The 19,195-nt window shown below is 45.0% G+C and overlaps 1 protein-coding gene across 2 annotated transcripts in view; it reads right to left on the bottom strand.

Annotated features, from left to right (window-relative positions):
* Window positions 1-865: 865 nt before the first annotated feature.
* Window positions 866-19,195, bottom strand: part of LOC129329319 (C-type lectin domain family 2 member D-like) — a 76,296-nt gene continuing 57,966 nt past the window's right edge. The window contains exons 2-8 of one of the 2 annotated variants that reach the window (XM_054978826.1): window positions 18,305-18,382; window positions 16,412-16,540; window positions 15,557-15,667; window positions 13,265-13,360; window positions 11,380-11,576; window positions 7,273-7,379; window positions 866-3,181 (exon numbers count right to left, since the gene is read on the bottom strand). In XM_054978826.1, the coding sequence (XP_054834801.1) occupies window positions 3,067-3,181; window positions 7,273-7,379; window positions 11,380-11,576; window positions 13,265-13,360; window positions 15,557-15,667; window positions 16,412-16,538 (753 nt within the window). In that variant the 5' untranslated portion in view covers window positions 16,539-16,540; window positions 18,305-18,382 and the 3' untranslated portion in view covers window positions 866-3,066. The remainder of the gene's footprint in view (window positions 3,182-7,272; window positions 7,380-11,379; window positions 11,577-13,264; window positions 13,361-15,556; window positions 15,668-16,411; window positions 16,541-18,304; window positions 18,383-19,195) is intronic. The other variant, XM_054978827.1, reaches the window with a different exon arrangement.

The raw sequence follows: 19,195 nt of genomic DNA, 5'->3' as shown, positions 1-19,195 counted from the left end.
TAAGCATGGGATGAATTCAGATCACACAGAAAAATGCTCACAGTATTTCTTTTGGGGGAAAAAACCCGATGTTTAAGTGTTCAAATTATAAATGTTGAGGTAACGGGATTCATCAGTCACCAGCTTGCCATAAATGTCATTTTGGAGGAAAAAATACGGGCAACCCTGGAACGTCAATAACAGGGAACAAACAACAACTCCAGGGAACAAATTCACAATAGTTGTGTAATCTGTATATCATATGAAAGTGCAGAAGTGCAATAGTGCAATTATACAGTTAATAAATACACAATACAAAAATACAGTCATATTCAGTAAACCTATCATTTGAAAAATCTTTGTCGTCCGTACAGTTCGTTTCATTCAGTTAAAGTGCCACAAGCCATAGGAGAGCATAGCTGGAGATTGTAACACATTTGTGTCCAGTCCTGAATTCTTTCATGCCCAGGATGAAGTGAGTTTCACTCACGAAACAGGTTAATGATACTTGCCTGCACATTCCCGTCGGCGTTTTTTGAATAATTTAAATTATTGGACTGTGAATGACATAACACCTCTCTATGAATCTCCACCTCCGGCTTTCTATCAAAATAAGACACTTGGCACTTTAACTGAATGAAACGAACTGTACGGACGACAAAGATTTTTCAAATGATAGGTTTACTGAATATGACTGTATTTTTGTATTGTGTATTTATTAACTGTATAATTGCACTATTGCACTTCTGCACTTTCATATGATATACAGATTACACAACTATTGTGAATTTGTTCCCTGGAGTTGTTGTTTGTTCCCTGTTATAAATGTCATTTTGGCTGACTGGGCACCAAAGTTACTTAATAGTTACAAATAATTAATTTTCCTTCGCTGAACACACATTATTTTGCCCCCTCCCCCACATCTAAAACAGTATTCTGTCAGTTTGATGCTAAAAAATCCTTAACTGTTACTGCCTTTTTAAAAAAAATTTTTAACTTTGCCTGTCCCTTAGAACTGTCATCCTATAGGCTCATTCAGCTATGAATGCTTCAATCTCAAGCCATTTATCATGGCTGATAGGGGTGTGCAAGTCCATATTCCCAAGTCGAATATACACCTGAAAATACCTATTTGGTATTATTTGGGTATATCCAGATATATCCAGCTTATTGGGGTATATTCTGATAAACCAGTGTTTATGTTCCTGAATAATCCAGATATATTTAGAACTATCCAGGAATCTCATTTTAAAGATTGCAGCAGCTTGCCCCTCCCCCTTTTGCAGGCTTCCCAGGCAACGGGGGTGGGGAGCAGCGTTACTTTTGTGGGTGTGTGTGAGCGCACGCACATTCATATGCACACATCTCTCTGTATCAGTGTTGCTTGCTTGCCATATGCCATTGCCAGGTCTGGCTGCTGCCTTGCTATTACTAGCTTGTTAGATTAGATGCCGGGATTCTCTGATTGGATGTTGGTTCAGTTGTGCTTTCATTGGCCCTGTGTTCTGCCTGGCATCTTTGAGAGACACTGGTTCTCTTGGACTTGTAACAGTGTCCTTTGCTTTAGTTTGGTTTTTGTGGGATTCTTTAGTTTGACATTGGTTCTGATGGGCTTTGTTGGTTCTGTTTGCATCGGCAGGCTTTTGGTCATTGGTTGCTGTTGTGTGCTTGGCAAAGGCTTCCTATGTCCTGGAGAAAGCCCTAGAGAATGGCTGGGGTCAGCTTGTTCAAGGGCTGGTAGAATTGGGCCAATTCACTTAAAACTTTGGCGGTGGGGTTAGTGGAGAGGAGGACAAGGTTCCTTATAATGTTGGTGTTGTTTGCTTGAAAGGTGGCCCTTCCAGCCCCTTGGAAAAATTTCGCCACAAGGAATAATGGAGCTGAATACATTTGGAATTCCAAATAAAATTCAAATTTGAATACTATACCAGTGTTTCTGGACCGAAAAATTGGCAATACCGAATATATATGGTATTCCAGATACTCAGATCCAAATAATAGCCATTTTTAAGCACACTCTTAATGGTTTCTGTCTAGGGGCATAAAAGGCCATTGCTCTTGGCTCACTGTCTCAATCCCCCACCATTCACTTAAGCCCAAACTGATGCTAAAAGTTTACAGAAGGCTGAAGGAAAGGACACCCAATACAATACAATCCGCCTGGGTTTGGGAAGCAGCGCAGCTCTCAAAGCTGCATTACAAGCCAGCAGCTCAAGATCCACTCTGTGCTTGCCAGGCTCAGTAAAGTCTATTTATGAAATCTGGGCAGGACTAGTTTTGGGAAAGGAGTGTAGCTAAACAACTTACATTAGAAGGCAGCAGTCCATGATCCACTTTGGGCCTGCTAGGAAGAACTGTGCACTTGACTGAGAGACTATGTAACGCCTCCCTGCCAGATCTGACCTAAGTGGGTCTGCGAAGGAAAAAGGCTCTGCAATTCACATGCAAAACCAGCAGCTCAAGGGCCACTCTGGGACTGCAAGGAAGAAGCCATATGCTTGTTCGTGATGCCTACTGGCAAAATTTAACTCATTTGGGGTTTGGACATTGAAACGGCTTTGGAAGAAAAATCAGTAGAAATGCTAAGGATGTTCACAAACAGTTCTAATACTCATCTTCAAACTTGTTCTAAAAAGAAGAGAGTGGAGAAGTTTCAAGATGAACAAAGGCCTGTCAGTGCTGTGCAAAATTATTAGAGTCCTCTCTGAGGCCACGCCTGGGAAGAAAGCTGCATGACCGTCTTACAGTGTCATCCCAAGCAGATTTACACCATTCTAAGGGATAATAATAACACTGACTTGTTAACCACTCTGAGTGTGGCACTAATCTGTCCTGAAGAGCGGTATAGAAGTACAAGGTTATTATCTGCTCACAGGGAATCATCTCCATATTAAACAGGCATCCACTGCCTCTACTTACAGCACAAAATCGCTAGTACTAAGTTAACAGTTATTGAGTTTTGATTATATAGGAAAATGAGATTTTGCATAGCTGTCCTCTGCTCAAGATTAGAAAATGCAACTGAGAAATTGAGACCTGCCAGAAGCTTAAGAATTCCTCCTTGTAGGCAAGCATTTCCAGTTTCTCTCAAACACCATGAAGCGGTTTGCGACATATCCAGTTGCGGGGCTGGTCGCAGTCTGTGGAGCTCTGCACACCGTCGTTGAGGGTGGCACAGGGGCTATCCCCTTTAATTACAAACCTGCAACAAAGAAGTCAGACCAGATGAGAGCATTATGTTATGTCACACACGAGTTAACAAAATGGCCTTTTCACAGCCACATTCCTCCCAACTCCTTTATTCATTTTCACATCTTCCTTTATATTCAATATACCCCCAAAGAAACCATCTCATTCCAACTATCCCAACCACTAAGAGCCAGTGAGGTCTAGTGATTTGAGGGTCAGACCAGGATCAGAGACACTTTGGTTTGATTCCCCACTCTGCCATGGAAGCTTAGTAGGTTGAACTTAGGCCAGCCATATGCTTTCAGCCTAATCTACCTCACAGGGTTGTTGTGAGGATGAAAGAAGAATGAACTAAGCTGCTTTGGCTGAGTCCCCATTGGAGAGAAAAGGGAATATAAATTAAGAAAATAAATTCATCAGTCATAGGGATTTCGGATGGCACTCAGGGATTTTCCTGCTGATATGGTTGGCCTCTGGAATGAGTAAAAGACCTGGGCAATTGCCGGGATCTCTCCTAGACACCCTTTCTCAAGTCTAAAAGACCAGGCAGTCCTTTGGGTTTACTGAGAAGCTACAGATGATGAAAAGACAAGAGAGATTGCTAAAGCAACAGGGGAGAAAGACTTGGGATGAATCCAGTAAGGCAAGGTCAAGAGTTCATTTTAAAGCCAATTGCACAGTGATGAAGGAACCATATTTCTCTGCCATCACTGCACCCACACTGCAAAGGGCTGCAGAGCTCTTCTTGGGAGGTTAGGGGTCTATTAGGGCCAAGCTACACATGGCGAATGACACTTGAACGGCAAGTGGATTGAGTGGAGGGCAAGTGAACAGGGAGAAATACACTCGCTGTTCAAGTGTCATTCGTCATGTGTAGCTTGGCCCTTAATCTCTGGCCTGCAAGAGAACGTAGACTGCAATCATCTGGTTAAGAACTTTGCGCATAAAATCTCTCACGCATTCTGACTTGCATGGTATATTAGTAAAGGCAAGATCAGATGGTTCCAAGGTGCCAATCTGTCCAGTTATGCAGGATGCCTTTCAGCTTGTTCTGTCTGAGGATATGGACTGGATTCTTGGAAGTTTGTGACCTACCACCTGCTTGGAAGGCTCTTGCCCCTCCTGGCTGCTTAAATCTGCCAGGACGGGGGACTGGCAGACAGAAATGGCCTCAGTTGCCCCAATGGACGACATGCCCCAGGAGATGGACCAGGGGGGGTGCAACCCTGTTCAAACGCCTGCAACTCTTGTCTGCTTTTAAAACTATTAATCACAATACCTTTCTAGGCTGCCTTTCCGGGTTGATTGGAGAGCAGTGTTGAGCAGTGGTTTCAATCCTACCTCAAAAGTAGGCCTCGGTGTGATGCCAGGGGACTACTGCTCTGCCCCTCATCCTGTAGCCTACAGGGTCCTGCAAGTTACTGTCTTGTCCCCATGCTTGTCAACATCTATGGAAAGCCGCTAGAAGAAGTCATGCACAAATTTTGGCTGACCTGCCACCAATAAGAGGATGACACTCAGCTCTATCTCACACTTCCAGCAGACCCCAGGAAGGCCATGGAAACCACGAACAGGGTGTCTGGAGGCAGTTTCAGAATGGATGAGGATGAACAGGCTGAAACTCAATGCTACTATTTGGAGGGAGGTTTGGCTCAGGAAATGGGACATCTCTTATTAGGGATGGCACTTTCTCTAAAGGAGAGGTTCATACCTTGGGGGGGGGGGTGCCCTGCTTCCAGGTCTTCTGCTCGATAAACAGGTGGTGACAGTGGTCAGGAGTACCTTTCATCTGCTTTGACCCTTCTGGGGTGGGGGAATGCATGCCTTGGTGACATCTAGATTAGATTACTGCCATGTGTTGTACGTGGGGCTGCCCTTAAAACTTTTCAGAAGCTACAGTCAGTACAGACTGCTGCCACCAGACCATTGGCTGGAGTGGGTCATAGGAACCATACCACTCTAGTCCTGTTCATCTACTGTGGCTTCCAATTTGCTTCTGGGCCCAATTTTGAAAACTGGTATTGACCTTTAAAACCCAATGGGGCTTGGGCCCAGCATAGTGAAGGTTTCAATCCTACTTTGAAAGAAGGACCACCTACTTCCGTATGAACATAGCCATCCACACCAGTTCTCTTGGGAAGCCCTGCTTTGGGTGCCCCTGCCATTCAATACAAGGCAGATGGCAGGCCGAGAAAGGGCCTTCTCACTCCTGGCATCAGCCTTTGCACTCCCTCCCCATGGAGGTTCATTTGCAACAGCCTCTGCTGTTGTCTTCTGCCAGAGGATGAAGACTGTTTTTGTCTGGCATTCCCCAAAATTAATTTGAAACTTGAAGCTAGATGACAATTTCATGGATATCATAGATAGCCAAACAGATAAATAAGTGGGTTCTAGATAAAATCGAGCCCGAATCCTCTCTTAAAGCTAAAATGACTAAACTGATGCTGTTGTAGTTTGGTTACATCAGGAGAAGACAAGGTTCTCTGGAAAAGACAATAATTCTAGGAAAAGTGGAACGCAGTAGGAAAAGAGAAAGACCCAAAATGAGACAGATTGACTCAATAAAGGAAGCCACGTCCTCCAGTTTGCAAGACCTGGACAAGGCTGTTCATGATAGGATGTTTTGGAGGTCTTTCATTCATAAGGTTACCATAAGTTAGTAGCAACTTAACAGCACATAACCCACACATACCACTAGTAATGGTTACTTGCCCTCTTCTCTGGTTTTGGTGTTATGTGTGTTTTTATTGAATTATTTTATACATACTTCATTTTAAATGTTTTAATGCTGAAATGTTGTAACGTTTTGATGTTCATCACCTTGGGTGTCCCTATTTAAGTGGAAAGGTGGCACAGAATTTTTAAAAATAAATAAAATATGGTTCATTCCTTCTGTCTCCACTTTATTGTTTGCCATTGATGAGCTCTGATCTGGGATTAGTTAATCGCCAAGCTACACTTCCAGCCCCCTGACCAGTATCTGCAGAACATACTGATCCACAAGACAACAAAAATTAGCCAGCCCTTCCTTAACACACTGAAATCCCACACTGAAATCCTAAACCTATTAAGAGGATAGTGAGTTTGATCTAACTTTGTGGGCTTACTTTTCAATAAACATACGTAAGATCAGGCCATAAGATACTAAAAAAACCCTATACTTACATAGCCTTAACATCAGCAGCATGAATGGGGGGGAAACAGTTGTCAATAAAGAGACCCAGGATATTTTAGTAGCACACCAATAGCAAGGTGAAACAAATATATTAAACTAAGAAGTTTGGCACCATTTTGAAGTACCTGAACACAATTACAGTTCAAAATGAACACTGGAATTGTGTTGCAACAATACAAGAAATCCACCAAGCATCTAGAAGGTGAACCGTCAGCCACTTGAATTATTTGATTACTTTTTAAAGCTGCCATGATGACATGATGCCTCACCACAGATCACAAGCAGGTGCTGAAAGTTAAACTGAGTTTACAGAGTCCTGCTGGCTTGGCCAGCACCCAGATGGAGACGTAACTCACTGAACTATTTTAATCCCAGGACTGAATATGACCAGCACTGGATTGTGGCTGTGCAGTTTGTGGGACAGAAGGATTGAGGGAATTATACCATCAGAATTGCTCTTGAAGTAGTGGTGGAAAGTTCCAGATTTCATGAGGTCTGCGTGGGTCCAAGGTGAACGGGACCTCACTTGTTAACCCTATTGTTTACCCAGGACTGTGTACTAATTGGTTGTCTGTCAGCTAGGATTAATTGTGAAGGACAAACACCCAAACAGAAGAGATGCCAATCACCACAAATCTAAGCATCTAGCACATCTGTATCCTGCCCTTCCGTCAATGAGCTCAGGGTGGCATATGTGGGTCTCCCTCCATTTTACCTTCCACAACCACACTGTGAGGCATGTTAGACACAAAAGTGATTGGCCAAAGGACAACCAATACATGTGGTAAATTGTGCCAGATCTCCAAGAACCTAGTCTGACACACTTATACCACCCTAGATTTCAAACACTCAAAAAGGTTTGTCTTTAAAAGCCTTTCTCCCTCAAGCATTCCTCAGCCCCAATATTCAGAAAAACAACCAACACTTACCGTTTGTTAAACTCTGTGCCATTTGTCCATTTCCAGGGCTGTCCTATCTTCTCCCTTCGCAGACCAATCCAATACTCAGTAGCGTCCTTATTCTTGTTTATAAAATCCTTTTAGAAAAGTGTAACGTCTTACTATTTCAATATTCTGTTTTAGAATTGGTTTCCTATGCTGAATCTTCATGGATAGGGTGAATTATCCTACTATATAAAAGGCTAAGCGTATTCTAGACAACTCACTTCCTACTCTGGTGTGCCTCCAGAGGGCGCTGCTGTGGAAGGAAGCCCAAATGAAGCAGCCAGACCTCCAGAGAGCATGCTGCAGCAGGACGTCCAAGCCAAAATCAGGCGTGGAGCAGGTGGCAATGCCTGACCTCTGACTTCACCTAGCTGGGATCCAGAGTGGAGCATGTGGCAATGCCTGCCCTCTGCCTTTGCCCAGCTGGGATCAGGAACATAGAGGGGGCAATGCCTGCCTCCACATCCAATCATCTGGGATCAGGAGCGGAGAAGATGGCAATGCCCAACCCCCACCTTCATTCAGCTGAAATCAGGAGCAAAGCAGGTGACATTGCCCATTCCCTGCCTTCACCCAGCTGGGATCAGGAGCAGAGAAGGTGGCAATGCTTGTTCCCTGTCTTCATCCAGCTGAGATCAGGAACATAGAGGCAGCAATACTCGCCCCCCCCACACCTTCTCCCAGCCAAGATCACGAGTGGAGCAGGTGGCAATGCCTGTGCCCCACCTTCACCCAGCTGGGATCAGGAGCAGAGTAGGTGGCAATACTGCCTCCTTTCACTCAGCCGGGATCAGGCGAGGAGCAGTTAACAATGCCTGTCCCCTTTACCTGGCCAGGATCACGAGTGGAGCATGAGGCAATGCCCATCCCCTTTCAACCAGCCTGGATCAGGTGCAGAGCTCATGATAATGCCTGCACCCAACTTCACCCAGCAGGGATCAGGAGAGGAGCCCACCCCCTTCACCTGGCCGGGATCAGGAGCAGAGCATGCAGCAATGCCCACTCACCCCCTTCACTTGGCCTGGATCAGCCATGGAGCAGGAGGCAATGCCCTCCCTCCATTCAACCTGCTGGAATCAGGCTTGGAGAAGGCGGCAATGCCCGTCCCTTCTTCACCCAGCTGGGATCAGGTCCAGAGCAGGTGACAATGCCCACACCTCCCTTCACTCGGCTGGGACCCCCTTCACTTGGCCGGGATCAGGTACAAAGGAGGTGGCCATGCCTGTCCCCCCTGCCTTCATCCAGCTGGGATCAGTGATGAAGGAGGAGGGAATGCCAGCCTGCCCACTCTCTCCTTTCTAGAGCCTGTTGTTTTTTCCCCACAATGGGCTTTGTTGCTAGTAAATTAAATATATCTACTCAATGCTCAGATTACGCCTTCAATTCTTGTGTCCTGTGGACTGAGGAATTTACTTTTCCTTCTAGGATACAACACAGATTGATGAATTCAATTGTCTTATTTTTCTTTTTATAGTCCATCTCACTCATACTGGAGATGGATCGCAAAATTTAGAGCAATGCAATATGACTAAGCATGTAATAGAACTGGACTACAAATTTAGAAAACGATGCCTTAAACAAGATAATGCATACAATAAACAGCGTCAAACTACAGCCCTTGTCCCTTTGCAAAGTGTCCTCCATATTATTACAAATCCTTTCACCTTTTGTGGAATGAAAGAAGTGTGGGAGCCCTCCTGATCTCCTCAGGCAGGCCGTTCCACAAAGCGGGAACCACAACACAGAATACTCAGGTATTGGCAGCTGCTGACCTTACCCGGTTGCAAGCTGGGACCTTCAAGAGGCTTCGTTCAGAGGAGCATAGCTGTGACAGTGCGGCATATGGGTAGAGGCCATCCTTTAAATATGGGCCCAAGGCCATGGAAGGCGTTGTAGGTGGATTGCCAAAGGATAATGGGAAGTTCCATGTTCAAACTGGTTCTATAGGCAGCATATAAGCTATGGGGTTGGATGTCATCAATATGCAGATGACACTCAACTCTATATCTCACTATCCAGGTCCCCACAGGATGCAGGAGAAATCTTAGATTGCTGCCTGACAGCCACGGTGAAATGGCTGAAAAACAACAAATTGAAATTGAACCCAGACAAGACTGAAGTGATGCTTGTTGGGAAGGCAGAGATCTTGAAGAATATCGTATTTCTCACTTTCGATGGAGTTCATCTGACCCTGGCTGACTCAGTTAAGAACATAGCGGTTATACTGGATCCAGCGTTATTACTAGAAAAACAAGTTAAGGTGGCGGCAAAAAATGCTTTCTACAACCTCATTCTAGTCTGGAAGATGGCTTCTTATCTTGACACGGCTGACCTGGCCACTTGGATCCATGCCATGGTAACATCAAGGCTTGACTATTGTAATGCTCTATACATAGGTCTCCCATCTAAGTTAACTAGGAGGCTCCAATTAGTGCAAAATGCTGCAGCTCGACTGTTATCAGGAGCGAGCAGGAGCATGAACATCACTCCCATCGTACAGTCACTCCACTGGCTACCCATCAGTTATCGTGCTCAGTTCAAGGTATTAGTTATTACATACAAAGTTCTTCATGGCTTTAGTCTGGCATACCTACGGGACCGCCTCCCTCCCTATGTTCCTCCACGGTAGCTTCACTGATCTGAACAGGGTCTTCTGCAGGAGACAGACTGCACACAGGTGAAGTCAGCAGCCGCCCATGCACAGGCTTTCTCTGTGGTGGCCCCTATCCTGTGGAATGACCTGCCTGAGGAAGTCAGAAGAGCCCCCACTCTCCTGGCTTTTCATAAACGATGCAAAACTGAACTATTCAAAAAGGCTTTTTACTCAAATGGGAGGCCTGTATTGTAGGGATGAGATCTCAGATGCTTCGCTAATGAGTTAGAGACCATAGACTTCATCACTATATTGCCTTACATATTATCTGCTGCTTTAAATATGTACTCCTATGTACCACCAGTGCTCCATGTTGTCTAATGTTAGTCCTAGAATTGATTATATGTTCTGCTTCAGTATCTTTTCTACTCTGTATTGGATTCTTGCTAATACTATGTCTTTTAAACTTGTATCTATTTACCCTATGGCATTATTTATGGAGAGGTCCTTGATACTGTATGGAAATGTACTTGATACTGATTGTACTAATCTCATATTGTGTAATCTGCCTTGAGTTTCAGTGAGAAAGGCGGACTATGAATGAATGAATGAAACAAGGTAATAAGTAGCCACTGGCTATATCACATCCTTGGATATGCCTCTTACCTTATTCCTGGAGGAAAAGAGGAGGCAGCAGGCTACGGAAAAGGAGAAAGTGATTTCTCGTATACAGAAGCCCTAATCCATTGGGGGCTTTAGAGGCAAGAACTAGGGTTGTGCCTAAAATACCAACGGCTTTCTGCACCAATTGTGTCCAAACTATCCTCTAAGGGAGCTCTCTAGTCTACCATTAAAAGTTACACAGGGCACAAATGGTGGTCACCAGGTCTGAACACAAACTACAGTGCTACAGGCTTGGCACTAAATGGAGCTGATAAGAAGCACTCCTGCCCACAGCAACAAATATTCACATTAATGGTACATGGGACTTGATATCAAGGCTGTGGTCCTGAGTGACCAAGGCAAGGATGAACTTTGCTAGCAGCTAGAGACTTTGACTTCTCTAGGTTACAAAGCCCAGCCTTGCCTGGACTCAGGTCGTTTGCCCACATTCAGGACATTTCTTGACACAGAAGAGGATAAAACCAGTGTCGTGAAGTCAATGAGCAGAACCACAAGTGACAAAAGGCACAGACTGGACACTTGTCAGCTTCCCTCAAGTTCTGATGGGAAATGTAGGCATCCTGGTCTCGCAGCTTGGCTCTCTGACTGCTGTCCAGTGGACTTTTCAACTGTCACTTGTCCAACATTCCGCCAAGCTGCCTACATTTCCCGCCAAAACTTGAGGGAAGCAGACAAGTGTCCAATCTGTGCCTTTTGTCACTTGTGGTTCTGCTCAATGATGTCCCTATTCTTAATCTCCTTGTGGTCTCCCCTAGTGGCCACTAATAGCTACACAATCTGTGCCAGATCCATTCTATCAAGTTAGAATGCCTCACCATTTCCTGGCTAGTGTCCATCATTGGAAGGGAACCACCAGACGACGAACAGTTCTTGAGGGACAAGTCCCAGGTGCTTTCAGTGTCAGAGAAAAAGTAGCAATATCTTTCTTCATCGCTAATCCAGCCTTGGGGGCAAGAAGCATTCAGGAGCAGGTTAGGGGTTGATGTGGCTTGCAATGGCTTTTTTGGGGCTGCTGTAGGAAAGAAAGACAGAGAAACATGATTTGCACCACTCCCACCCCATCTGCTCCTACAGCACAAGACAGTGGTCAGGAGTGGGGGGGGGGGACTGCTGCATTTCCAAAGCAGGGGATGAAGGGATAGACAGGAAAAGCATACTACATTTGTTAAGCAATCAAAGAGCACTTTTGAGTTCCTAGACAGCAAGAGCTTTTGGTAGACAACTTCTCTACAACTTTATTTCTGCAGTGGAGAACAAAAAAATCCTGTGTTCTGTTTGCATGTACCGAACATTCCTCAAGCTTGATTTCCTGCACCAGGAGCAACCAATTCCAACACTAAAAGAAGAAGACCCAAAAAAGACACCCTTTTTCAACTGTTGCTACAGAAAAAGGAATACAAACTCTTAATAAAGCAGAGGAAGAAAAAGTACACTAGGGAACAGTGGGGTGAACTCATAAATGCAGCCAAAGGTAAAAATACATCTCTGTTCTGGAAGTTGGTGTCTGGTAGAGTATTGGGAGTTAAGTCCCCCACAACTGCATGCATTCCCACGGACAGATGGGTCACCTACTTTAGCAAAATGTATGATGACCATAATGTCTGCCCTTCTCTGGGAGTATCATTAGATGATGCTCCAAAGTGGTCTCCTGTAAAAACTGGAGAGACTGAATCTCTCATTAGCAGATTGAAGATCGCCAAAGCTCCAGGCATTGATGGCATCCCACCAGAACTTCTGAAAGAGAGTAAAGTCTGGTGGACCTCCTTTCTAGCTCCTCTTTTTACATATATTGATAATACAAGCTGTATCCCCAAGTCTTGGGGTACAGCCATAGTGGTTCCAAAAGAAGAAGACTAAAAAAGAATCCCATTCGGCGCGACATTCAATTTTGCGTCCAACTTCAGTGCCAGAAGAATATGGATGTTTTAAAACTTTAAGCACATAAATACTAGGTTTTGTCTACATTGTCACTAATGTCTCTCTACACAAGACATTTTACACAGGGACGCTCAACTGTAGGGAGTCACAATGTTAGCTAGGAAACATAGTTTAAAAAGACAGAGCTAGAGATCACGCCTCAGAAGGTTTGTTAATTTCATCGTCACATCCCTGAAGGCTGTCAATTTCGCTGCTCAAAGTTGAAATTAACAAATCTCTGAGGAGTGACTGCTGGGTCTGTTTTTTAAAAACTATGCTTCCCAGCTAACACTGCAACTGCCTACACTTGAGCATCCTCGTGTAAGATGCCTTGTGTAGACAGACTCTTAGTCCCCAGTGTGCTTTGTCACATTCTCCAGTTCTTGGTTATTTCACCTGTAGATTTTCAGTTTGTGAAGTAAGGGAGCAACAGTGCAAACTGTTAAAATGGCCTCTAAGCTAGAGTTTATTGGGGGTTGATGGAACCCAGTAGGGGATTTCTCCAAATAAGAGTCAGGGGCAAAGAATTTTGCGGGTTTTCTGCTCCTGTGGCAGACCCCCATCTTCTCGCTCATACTCCTGGGGGGTCCCTCGTTCCCCCAGAGCAGCGTGTCAAGCTGCAGCAGAAGAGGGGACATGGTTAAGTCCTGCTTTGCTGAGGGAAATCTCATCCATTAGCGGAAGTTACCACTTGATCTAAGCCTACATAAATACAGCTAGGCTCTTAAAAGAGGCAAATGAAAAAATCACCATAAATTGGAAATAAGGGAATTGAAAACTCACCAAACAGACACAAGAACGGCAATGACAAAACCAACAACAAAACTATTATTGCTATCACAATCTTTTTCTTGCTGAACTTCTTTCTATATCTGTTAGCTAAAAGAGAGACAAACATGTTATCAGTTAATGCAGATAGGCATTATAGTTGGATTTATAGTACCTTGAGTACTATTTATTGTCACATGAACTTTCTTCATTATTCATTTATACATGTTACTTGTAGTCTGCCTTTCTCACTAAAACCCAAGGCAGATGACACAGTGCAAGTCAATATAATCCACAGCTAGTACATTTAGTGAACGGGTATGGGTTGCGGAAATTTGAAAACAAACATAGATTTGAACACAGAGATGAAACATTGCAGAAACAAAGCATATACAATTAATATGACATCTTTAACAACATACAAACTACAGCGTAGGAGCATACCTACATCAGCAGAAAGTACGCAGTAGAATAGTCTACAGTTCCTGTCCCTTACTTAGACATCTCTCTGAGCCATTTCTTACAGGACAGCCCTATTACTTGAGTTTAAAAAGCCCTTCTGAATAATTCAATTTTGTATAGCTTGCAGAAAGCCAGATAAGCAGGAACCTTCCTGACCTCCTCAGGCAGGCCATTACATAAGGTGCGGGCCATCACAGAGAAAGTGTGTGTATGGGCAGCTGTCGATTTTGCCCAACTGCAGGTTAGTATCAGCAGAAGGCCCATTTCATATGAGTGGAGCTGCCGTGGTGGAACATAGGGGGAGAGGTGGTCCCACAAATATGAGGGGCCAAGGCTATGAAGGGCTTTGTGATAGTCGAACTGAGAATAGGAACTACTGGGTAGCCAGTGGAGAGACTGCAGAATGGGAGTAATACGCAGGGCTTTTTTCAGCAGGAACGTGATGGAGCAGAGTTCCGGAATCTCTTGAAAATAGTCACATGGCTGGTGGCCCCGCCCCCTGATCTCCAGACAGAGGGGAGTTGAGATTGCCCTCCACGCCACTGAGCGGCGCAGAGGGCAATCTCAACTCCCCTCTGTCTGGAGATCAGGGGGCGGGGCCACCAGCCATGTGACCATTTTCTCCAAGGGCAGCCCACTGAGTTCCACCACCTCTTTTCCCAGAAAAAAAGCCCTACACATGCTCCACCAAGCTCCTGACAGTAAATGAGCTGTGGTGTTCTGCACCAGCTGGAGACAGTGTTGATTATGTTGCAGTGTTGCACATTACAGAAATGGAGTCTCAATGTTACCATAGCGTAAATCCAGGTAGCCAGATCGGTTGTGTCAAGGGAAGTTTCCATCTTCCAGGCTAGTCTGAGTTGCAAGAAGGCCTTTCTTTGCAGCTGCATTCACTTGCCTCTGTTGCAGCAGTGCTGGAGTCAGAATAACCCCATGGCCCTTAACCAAGTCAGCCCGGGTCCACTGAAACCACAATGTCCTTCAAGCTCTCGGCCTTCCCCACCAGCATCCCTCCTTCTTGTCTAGGTTCAATTTCAATGTGTTGGCTTTCAAATTAATTTTATCAATTTAGTTTTATCAATTTTTTGAATTAATACATGTATCTTTGTATATTGGTATCTATTTATGTCCTATATTAGCTCTTTCCATTTGGATTCATTTAACCTTCCAAATTCTTAATTCATTTTGTGGGTGTTAAGTCTTTTTACCCTCCTCTTTGTGTCCTTTTCAGCCACAGGGGAGGCCCACTCCTCCAGGAGTTGATAGGTCCCCAGTTCTTGGCACCTGGGCTGTGGCACTGGCCATCACCGTCTGGTGGGGAATCTGCATCCCCTGGCAGGACATCCCCACCTGCTTCCCAGTCTTTGGACCCTGCTGTACTTGGTTGACTATGCCCTTGCATGCATGCTGGAACCTGCCCCAAGGGCTGTGCCAGGTTCAATGGAGGCTGCCCTCCTGGCGGCACCCTGTGCCACGTGAGTCCATGATGCACACCCCACTGTCACCTGTGATGGCGGGACTCCTGCTCCAAATATCAATTGTAGGTTTGTTTGGCCCCGTGGTGTCTGCCCCAAGGTGCTCGGCAAGCACAGAGCACTGGTTGTGACACCAGAAACCACATGCCCTGTGGGCCTTGCCTTAATGCGGACTAGGGGCGTGGACATCACCATCTTCTCAGCCTGCCCCTGTGCCTGGGGACAGAATATGGATGCTCCCCCTGTTGAAGTGACCAACTTGCTGTCAAGTGGCATGCTGACTGTGCTGCCCAGTCCCCACTGCATGTGCCATCCAGCAGGGGCTGACTGGGGGGACCACATATCATTTGTGCTGTGTACAAGTACTCACTTCCTTCCATGTTGTTTGGCACTTTATTGTCCTGTTGCATCCCCTCCTGACCCGCACCATTGGCAAGGGGCGATGACTCCAGCATTTGGCTGTCTAAAGCATCTGTGCATTCTGCAATTGTAAACATAAACTCAACCATTGTTGTCCACCTTTTCAGTAGACCCATTCCTGGCAGCCTGTGCCCACCCAGCAGGCTGAGCTGGGCACTGCCAGGGCATGCCCTGGCTGGAGGCCAAACTCCCTTGATGGTTGCTATTGAGGGGGAGGTCTTGCCCTGTGGCGCAGAGTGGCAGGCTGGAGTACTGCAGCCCAAGCTCTGCTCATGATCTGAGTTTGATCCTGGCAGAAGCTGGGTTCAGATAGCCAGCTCAAGGTTGACTCAGCCTTCCATCCTTCCAAGGTACCCAGTTTCCTGGGAGTAAAGTGTAGATGACCAGGGAAGGCAATGGCAAACCACTCCATAACAAAAGTCTGCCAAGAAAACATCATAATGCAACGTCCCCTCACCATGGGTCAGTAATGACTCGGTGCTTGCACAGGGGACTACCTTTACCTTTACCTATCTGTACAGTATAACCATGCCATGCTTACTTGTACTGTCCCATAAGGGGACAGATTGAGGAGTAGGAGGGGCCAAGCTCTGATTTGGATGTAGGTTTTCTGGAGATAAGAAACAAACTACTGGGAGACAATTTTAAGGACTACACAAGATTCCCACAAAATTTATAGCATAAATTATGTATGGATGAATCTGGGCTCAAGATGGCGCTTCACTTTTGCATTGTACTCTAGCTCCATCTACTGAAAGGCTCGTACCTCTATCTCTAGCCTCTTCCACAGAGAAGGTTTGCTTACCATTCTGCTCACTTCTTCCTGAGCATTCATCCAAATCCTGATTCCCCAATCCATTTTCTGGGTTTACAGGGTCAAGAGGTATGTACACTTCTGGTTGCTTTCCAACAGAATCCATGCTTGCCACCATTTCTGTTCTTCCAAATGATACTTGCATTAGAAATTGTTCCACTGGCCTTCATTTCTGCATGATTTATATGGTACTAACGCAATTTACATGCTACCACGTAAATGTTAATCCTTTAATTGCTTAAATGTCTATGTGCATATTTAAATCTTATACTGCAAAAAGCTATTCAAAACAGTTAAGGCCTATGATGTAGAGGTATGTCATTGTCACATTAGACTCTGAGAAGTAAAGTACCATGCCTACTAAAATTAATTGTGCCATGGTGCTGCTTGACATGGAGCCAAAGAAGGTAATGTGATAATGCTACTTGCATTTCCCGGGGCATTGCAACACTGTGGAAGAATCAACTATATCAGGGGTGGCCAAACTTGCTTAATGTAAGAGCCACATAGAATAAATATTTGAGAGCTGCAAGACATGATGCATTGAAGTGACTTCAGATGAGGAGGTGGGTTTGGGGGAGTGTCTTGAAAGTGACATCACAGGAAGGGGTGGGGTTTGGGTGCCGTATTCTGGAAGTAATGTCATCAGAAGGAGTGGAGCTTGTGAAGAGCCATCACATGACCTTTGACTTGGAAGTGACATCACAAAAGTGACGTCACATCCTTGTTAGGCTTCACTCCCAAAGTCCCCAGGTATTTTCTGAGTCAGACCTGGAAAACCCAGCATTTTTATTGAAAATATAAAAAAGACATGGAAAGAAAGAAGGAAGGAAAAAAGGAAAAGGGAAGGAAAGACATGGAAAGGAAGAAGGAGAGGGAGGGGAGAGAAGGAACTCAAATAAAATGTAAGGCCACGGCAATACTCAGAGACCTCTGGGAGCCACACAATATGTCTAGAAGAGCCACATGTGGCTCCTGCGCTGCAGTTTGGCCACCCCCCTAACTATATCCAAGCAATAACTTCTGAAAACAGCAGATCATGCTAGCAGTCAGCTTAGGATAAGTGAACTTAAGTGAGATCACCCACTCATCTGTTATTGTAAAATGTCAAGTCCTCTGAATTTATTTCTATTTATTTATTTGTCCAATTTATATACCACCTCTCTACCATGTCTGGTGCTTGAGGTAGTTCTTCTTTCCACTGTTTTGCCCTAGTAAATTAGGTTAGGCAGAAAGAGTTACTGGCCCATGGTTATCACACAAGTTTTCGGGTTATGGAGGATTTGAACCCAGGTTCTTGCCTCCTGAGTCCCAGTCCCATACTTTAACCAGTGTGCCACCGTGTACATGCCAGTCTTGTCATCCCTAACAACCCATTTAGTTTTTCAGAAAAAACAAGTTGCGGATCCTTATCTAGAAGCACGGTAGATGTTATACACTTCACAGCAAGTTTCTCACGCTGCTGCTATTGCTTTATACAACCAAGTTTTTCAGCTGGAGTTTAAAATTGCAGACTGTACAAATACATCTAATAATTTCCACCCTCCCAGCATATACAGGTTTATGGACTCCAGGCTATTGGCTTCAACTCGGTTCCTCTGTCAGCATCCTGATTTCACAAAGACTTGCAGTTAACTAAAGAGGGCTCCCCCTGCAACTGGGTAAATATTAGTAAAGGTAAATTCTGGCAATTTACTTATCTACCTTGATGACTGTGAACAGAACAGGGTTATAGATAACTTGCAGTGGCCAGCATCACACTAGTGAGTTGTAGGGTTTTTGCAACAGAACCTGCCAGAAGTAACTCCCCCCCCCAACCCCACCCATGGCAGATGTTTTTTGGTGGCGTCCTCTACCCTCTTTCTAAATTCCAGAAGTACTCACCGGCTCAGTAGGTCCCGTTTTGTGCTCTTCCGCAGGAAACAAAATGGCTTGAGCTGGCAGTGGCTGTAAACAGGATTGCTGGAGGCATAATCAAGATTCTGGCATTGATAATCCCATATGAAGAAAGTTCAAGTGATGACACAATTTAACAGTTTGGTATTGAACAGTCCCTCCCTCCGCAGCCTGTTTGTTTATAACAGGAAGGAAGATGTGGTTGCTTGAGCACATTTTTCCCGGATCCTCTGGTTTTCTGGCAACATTGCTAAGGCATGGTATCCGGTAAGTTACTGACCATTTATGATTAGGTTTTATGAGATGGAGATAACATGATCTTCATCTTAGCAATAAAAGTTGCAATAAAATGTTGCATTTCTGTTGCAGCAGAACACCATTAAATGTGACTGTCCTGGTGAAGCCTTATTGCAAAAAGATAAGTAGGAGACTAAAGCCCAGACTAGACTGCGCAGGTCAGTTTCGCAGGTTCAGTTCCCATAACTTTCTTAACCATTTTCACCAGACTTGCCACCAGGACTTGCCACTCTGGCCCCTATGCAACTTTCTCCCGGCTTTCTTGGTAGCTCTTAAACCCGACTGCAGTATCCCCACGCACACTCTTCATTCCGTTTTTGGGTCTTCCGCCTTCTTCCCCCCTCTCCCACTCCCTGCCAGCCCACTACATTGTGATTGTCTACGCTAGTCTAGCCAGCCACTCCCCTTCCCCTCCTTTCCATTCTTCCTCACTCCCCTCTTTTTAAAAATTTGTTTAAAGTCAAGCACAGCTGGAAAGTGTGGGTGGAAGTTCCCTTTTTTATTATTTTTGCAGAGAGAGGGGTGTGTGTGTGTGTGTGTGTGTGTGTGTGAGAGAGAGAGAGAGAGAGAGAGAGAGAGAGA

The sequence above is a fragment of the Eublepharis macularius genome, chromosome 4 (assembly GCF_028583425.1).
Source record: "Eublepharis macularius isolate TG4126 chromosome 4, MPM_Emac_v1.0, whole genome shotgun sequence".
Lineage (NCBI taxonomy): Eukaryota > Metazoa > Chordata > Lepidosauria > Squamata > Eublepharidae > Eublepharis > Eublepharis macularius.
Note: the sequence above shows the minus strand (reverse complement) of the source record. Positions and strands in the feature narration are given on the sequence as shown.